The 7052-nt window shown below is 38.1% G+C and overlaps 1 protein-coding gene across 1 annotated transcript; it reads left to right on the top strand.

Moving 5' to 3' along the window:
- The first annotated feature begins 1391 nt into the window (after window positions 1-1391).
- LOC149011167 (F-box protein CPR1-like) lies at window positions 1392-4653 on the top strand. The gene is made up of 2 exons (XM_089164155.1): window positions 1392-2734; window positions 4121-4653. The coding sequence occupies exons 1-2, from the start codon at window positions 1527-1529 to the stop codon at window positions 4407-4409; spliced, it is 1497 nt and encodes a 498-aa protein (XP_089020281.1). The 5' UTR covers window positions 1392-1526; the 3' UTR covers window positions 4410-4653.
- Window positions 4654-7052: the final 2399 nt, after the last annotated feature.

Raw genomic sequence — 7052 nt, forward strand, 5'->3', positions numbered from 1 at the left:
AGGTCGAACTCGAAAGTCTAGTACTACTTGGGATCACTATTGGCTTCTGTAGATTATATTAAGCTTCGGTGGGGCTACATTGACTAGCACTGATAATTCATAGGATTAACAACTAATGTTTGCTTAGGTCGAACTCGAAAGTCTAGTACTACTTGGGATCACTATTGGCTTTTGTAGATTATATTAAGCTTTGGTGGAGCTACATTGACTAGCACTGATAATTCATAGGATTAACAACTAATGTTTGCATAGGTCGAACTCGAAAGTCTAGTACTACATTGGGATCACTATTGGCTTCTGTAGATTATATTAAGCTTCGGTGGGGCTACATTGACTAGCACTGATAATTCATAGGATTAACAACTAATGTTTGCATAGGTCAAACTCGAAAGTCTAGTACTACTTGGGATCACTATTGGCTTTTGTAGATTATATTAAGCTTCGGTGGAGCTACATTGACTAGCACTGATAATTCATAGGATTAACAACTAATGTTTGCATAGGTCGAACTCGAAAGTCTAGTACTACTTGGGATCACTATTGGCTTTTGTAGATTATATTAAGCTTCGGTGGAGCTACATTGACTAGCACTGATAATTCATAGGATTAACAACTAATGTTTGCATAGGTCGAACTCGAAAGTCCAAGACTACTTGGGATCACTATTGGCTTCTGTAGATTATATTAAGCTTCGGTGGGGCTACATTGACTAGCACTGATAATTCATAGGATTAACAACTAATGTTTGCATAGGTCGAACTCGAAAGTCTAGTACTACTTGGGATCACTATTGGCTTGTGTAGATTATATTAAGCTTCGGTGGAGCTACATTGACTAGCACTGATAATTCATAGGATTAACAACTAATGTTTGCATAGGTCGAACTCGAAAGTCTAGTACTACTTGGGATCACTATTGGCTTCTGTAGATTATATTAAGCTTCGGTGGGGCTACATTGACTAGCACTGATAATTCATAGGATTAACAACTAATGTTTGCATAGGTCGAACTCGAAAGTCTAGTACTACTTGGGATCACTATTGGCTTCTGTAGATTATATTAAGCTTCGGTGGGGCTACAACTCGAAAGTACTCTTCATGAGATTGATACCAGTTTTTGTAAACTATTTTAGATCTCCAGTGGGGCTGGGGTCAGTACTTGTGCTAGTAGTTTATTAGACTAATACTTGCATAGGTCAAACTCAAAAGTCCTAACATTGCGTTGCGGTGGTGCGTGATCACCACTAATCATCCTCTTTTCAACAAAAAAAAATTAATAAATAAATAAATAAAATAAAAATAAAAATAAGAAAAAAAGCTGATGTAATTGGTTAGCCCAAAAGAAAAAATGCTGTAATTATCAAAGAAAAGGTTCTAGGCATTGATGGATGCAATGTCAGAGAGTCATGGAGAAGCGGGAGACTTGTCTAATAAGCAATTGTTAGAAGGTCATTGTTGCTTGTGTTTTGATTCGTTTCATTTCATTTCTTACTCTCTGAACTCTGAAGGAAGAAAAGAATACCAGCAATGACGGAGCTCGGTAAGAAGAACAGAGGAGAAGATGCAACGGTAACCATCAATCTCACAGAGGACATCATCGTGGACATCCTTTCAAGGCTTCCGGTGAAGTCTCTTCTGAGGTTTAGGTGCGTATGCGAATCTTGGTGTGATCTAATAGACCATCCGGATTTTATTAAGATGCACCTCAACCGATCCATTGCAACAAGTAACAGCCTAAGCTTTGTTTCTATAGACCAACATCATGAACACGATGCCCTGCAAGTCACTTTAGTAGACCTAGATGATTGTGAACAAGGAGGAGAAGCGGCGGTTGGAGTAGAATTTGGTTTTCAGCTACCTCAAGTAGTCTATGATGTGGCTTCTTGTAATGGCTTAATATATATGCTTCTGGACGACGATGGATATCAGAGCCAGAGACCCGCATTCGTTTTTAATCCATCTACAAGAACACACAAAGAGTTGCTCCCTGTGGGTATTGATACTGATTATTGCTGGGAGTGTGTCCACGTTGGATACGGATTTGGTTATGACCCTACCACCGACGATTACAAGGTGATAAGGGTCATTTTGGCCCATGTTAGAAGTGAAACTCATAATTTACCTACTGATGACTACAACCCCTTCCACGTGATGGTGTATTCTCTTAGTAGCGACTCAGAAAGAAGAATCGATGACATTCCCGTATTTGACACTCAAGACATTGTTGGGGTTTTTACAAATTCTGCTTTTCATTGGGTGTCACGGGATAATGTGATTGTTGCTATTGACATTAAAGATGACAAGCTTGGGGAGGTGCCTCTGCCTGATCTTGGAAAAGATGAATTTTACATGACCATCGGGGCTCTAGGAGAAACACTTCAACTCTGTATGCTCTGTAACTTCTCCAAGGTCCGCATTGACTTTTGGGTGATGAAGGATTATGGGGTGAGGGACTCCTGGGAGAAACGCTTCTCGATCCAAGAACCATCCGTGTTAGGGTATCATAAAGTCATACCTGTATGCTATTCAAAGAAGGGTGAAGCTTTAGTGATGACAACTTTTTGTGAGGTGGACTTTCCGAAAGCTCTGGTGCTTTATGATCCCAATAAAGGAAGGGCAAGTCATCTTTGGGATGATAGCGTGTCTAGTTACCTAGTCAAAGTGACAGTTTGCATTGAGAATCTTATATCACTTGATGCGGAAGATTATGAGAAAAAAGAAAGGAAGAAAAAGAGGTAATCCGGCTGAGCAGATTTTAATTTACCTTACCTTACCTGTTAATTGTAATCACTTGTTGAGATCCAGATCTATCACATTTAAGTTAGTCGGACAAGAATAATAGGAATTTAAGTTATTTACGTGAATGCATTTGTTTGATGTGAAATTGTCTTATTATTTATTTGTCAGTACGAAGTACTTGAGATCGTTCCTTTAATCAGACTGCTAGAAGGGCTTTTGGAAATTGTATTGTTTTCCTTGGTTTTCAAATACTCTTTAGCCTTAGCTGAATTCTGTAATTTGTTTCCCCTCATTATTTATTTGATCATCCTTAACCGTTAATAAATGTTGCTACTTGCAATTGTAGCGTTATGAGAGATTTTGGGATTTGGGAATGGAGTAATAGATGGACCTTTTCCTCTGGTGTTAACTAGTGAGGATGTTTAGTTAGATCATCATTACAAGCACCGCTGGAGAATTTATTTGTGATTGGTTCATATATACTGAAAACAATTTGTTCAAGATGTCTATATCCCACTAGTGTGAAAAGAAATTAGGATATTTGGATTAGCATTCTTGGTGAGTAGATTTGGACCTATCTTCTGGAAGTTCATGTTTGATGATTTTGTTTTGACATGGTTATATTGCACTTCTTTGTTGTGATGATATAGGTTAAACATGCTGTTGATATGAAATCTCTGTTTTCTAAGAATTCTTGTGGTATCTATTTTGGAGTACATTTATATTTTGACGAACATGTGCATGTAATAGAATATCAAAGAATTGCAAAGGGTAAAAAAATGACTTAGGAAATGGTGAGTGAGGAGATATAACTTGTAATTCTTTTTTCTTTTTTTAATCTTTTTTGGATTCATAACCAAACTCTGAAGATGAAGAAAAGGAATGTGAACCAATGTGATTGACCCTTTCAAGTAGGGCTTTTGATATTGGATGAGTATACACTCAATACCTTACTAGAAGTCCAGAAAATGAGTTTCTTTGAAGCCTGGGAAATACTAGGACTAGTGATGCATTCCAAAGTCTCGCTCAAAGTTCATGAGGTAGCTCTCCTATTCTTGGGGTCCCACATTCTAGATCATGCCTATCTATACAAGAGTGTGTTTATGCCTTGCTCTTTTGCATGCTACAATTAAAGACCTTGACCTAATAGAATCTAAATTACTCATGATTTCTCTCTTTAATAACCATTGATTGATCTGCTTTATTTTATCGCACTGCAACTTTTTTTTCATATCATAAAGATTTACCATGCTTGTTATATTTTCCTTGCTCCTCTTTTTTTTTTTTTTTTTTTTTTGAGGGGATGGTTTGGGAGGAGGTGTTAAAGTTCTAAATGGCGAGGCTCTTGTAAGCTCACCTCTTCGATGTAATGTCTCTTTCAGATTAGAGAGACACGAGAAGGAGGGTGGGAAGGCTGACTTGTTTGACCTAAGTAGGAAGACACTAATCGCAGACCCGGATCTTGAAACTTCAAAGTACGCCACTTGTTGCGACCCGACTATCTTGGGAATGGGGGTACCAAGATGGTTTCCTCCAAAGGCTATCCTTGAGTTGGAGGTTGCTAGAAAGGAAGAAGATGAAGTGGATGAGGTCAGCAAAGGATTCCAGGATGTGGCCAAAAATGGAGTCCAAGACGAGGCAACCCAAGAGAATAAGGAGACTATTACCTGATCAGAGGAGGTTATTGAGGGAAGGGAGATGCCGCTCACTCGAGACATTCCATATTGTGGGCAGTCTTTTGGAGCACTAGTGGATTGAAGTCTTGTTTCACTTGATACTGAAGTTGGAGCCGAAAAGGAAAAAAAAAGAACAAAGGACAGAGTTAAGTTTACAAAGCAGAATTTTACTTCAAGCTATTGTATTATGTTTTTAATTTTGTTGTCATTTGTATTTGTGTTGCACTTTTGCACTTGTCAATTATAGTTTCATGTAGAAAATTTTGTTTGATAAGTAAAAATAATCATCGCAAACCAACCGGGTTGAACCAAGGTCGGTTCGGTTTATCCCCATTGGGATCAAAACTAGAGGTCAACCAGGAAGTGCCCTAAGCACGAAGGGACTTGATAGTTTTGGAATTAAACGTGTTCCTGTCAAATTCGAGACAGGTAATCGTGCCTAAAAAGGAAATAGCAACTAACTCAAATTGGAGTGTTGGTGCTAATTTTGCCGATAGCCTTGAACCGCCACCTTCGCACCGAATTCCTCAGATCTAGATTGATCTGGCCAGTTTGTTTCCTCTTGCAATCTCTCGTTTACTGGAAAAATGAAACACCGGTTAGAAACGGAGCCGATCATCTTGATCGGTGTCGCGTCTCCGACGATCTAGTTAGGTTTATGAAGATAGTTCTTCAGAGCTCGAAGGAACTTCTGAGGTGTTTCAATGGAGTAAAACTAGGAAAAGAATCCAGTGTTCATGATCTGAGAGACTTACCCTTCTCGAATTCTCCTTCCTCTTTTATATGGATTTTCCTGCTAGTAATACTTTCAATTATGACCGTCAGATCATCGCTTCTTCTTAAATGGTGTTGATCATCTTTTCTTTATAATCTCAAGTTAACCCATAAGTTCTTTCATCTCATTAATTGAATCCGGTTAAGCCTGATTAGACCGGTATAAACCGGAAGTGGATATTTTAGCCACAACACAGGAATCAAAACCCTACAATCGTGCGGCTATGAAGGAGATCTATGTATCTATCCAATGGTCGAAAATAGGAGGTAAAATATATATATATATAAGTAAAAGAATACAGAAAAGAGAAGGTAACTAAATCATTTACCTCCATTGAGTCTTTGAATTAAGCTCTGCTACTGGTCATGGCTCTTTTGTGGTATAATAATTGACTTAACCATCGGAGGTGGCTACCTGACTGCTAAATTGGCCACGTCTAACGTTTGTTTTGTAGGCATCCGATGGTTGGACAATTTTCAGTTGCATCATTTGCGCCACCTATGGGAAAATATTAAGAAAAGCCATTGGGAAATGCTATGTCAGCATTGCCACATTATCCTCCATTATTTTTGATGATAACAAACATAAATTACTAATGTCTACATTAAGTTGTGATTGTCTAGCTCCTTATTAAGATAAGTGGACCAAATCCGACTCATTGGACCAAACTCACCATATGCTCAAGCTCAAGTAATCTTGGACAAGGAACCAAGGTCAAGATCAAAGCACAAGAAGATGGGAAATCAAGTCAAGTTCAAGACTTAGATGAATTAGGGACTTATGACACATTCATATGTAATTACACTTAATTATATGCATATCATGTCATTAGACTGACCTAGGACATATTATGAAAGTGTATGAGGCTTAGAGTTGGCTAGAAATACCAAAAATTCAACCAAGTCCCTATCCAAACATCATTGTGCACTCTATGCTGCAGACAGATGACCGTCTGACCAGACAAACGTCCGTCTGGTCCCAAATTTGCCCAACGGCTACAAAAATTGAGACGGATCTCCATCTGATCAGACGGACATTTGTCTAGACTAAAATTTCACTGAAATTTTCCATCCGTTGGGACGTTGAGCCAAGCAATTGAATGCCTTCTTTATAAGTCCAACCATGCCCATTTAAGAGAACCCACCTTGCCTATTTAGCATTTACTACCTCACAACTCTCAAAGCTCTCAAATTGGTGAACTAGCATTGATCACTTGCCTTCCAACTCCATTCAAATTTGAAGGACATTCCAAAGTTGTTAAGCAAGCTCATTGAAGTCAAGTTTGGAGTTGTTGAAGGCCATTAGAACTTCACTAGTGATACATATCATTTATTGAGCATTCTTCCTCATTGCATCACATTCACACAAGGGGTAAAATGTCACACCCCTTGTTAGGTAATATATTCAAACTATTCAATTGTATTGATTGTTCAATTCTAATCTAGGTTGATTAGAATTGGTAAAGGATGCTCTTGCCCCACTTAAAACAAAAATTGTAAAGGGTGTTCTTGCCCTATTAAACATAGATTATAAAGGATTTGATCTCTACACATTGTATTAAAAGATAATCACTAGTGAATACTCTCTTGAGGCCAAGAGAGGAGTGGACGTAGACTTGCAAAGTTGAATCACTATAAAATATTTGTCTTGTGGATTGATTGCATTTTTTAATTATCATTAGAATCTACAATTTACTTTGTATTTGCAGCTAAACCAAAAAATTGGGCAAGTCCACTAATTGCAACATATCCACCCCCTCTAGGTTGCCTTAACAATTGGTATCAGAACAGGATCTCAAATTGAGATTGAAATCAATCTTTAAAATAATAAAAGATCATGGCATCATCATCCAACCAATACTCT

The sequence above is a fragment of the Hakea prostrata genome, chromosome 7 (genome assembly GCF_041222555.1).
Source record: "Hakea prostrata isolate BN-2017 chromosome 7, UWA_Hpros_2, whole genome shotgun sequence".
Classification (NCBI taxonomy): Eukaryota; Viridiplantae; Streptophyta; class Magnoliopsida; order Proteales; family Proteaceae; genus Hakea; species Hakea prostrata.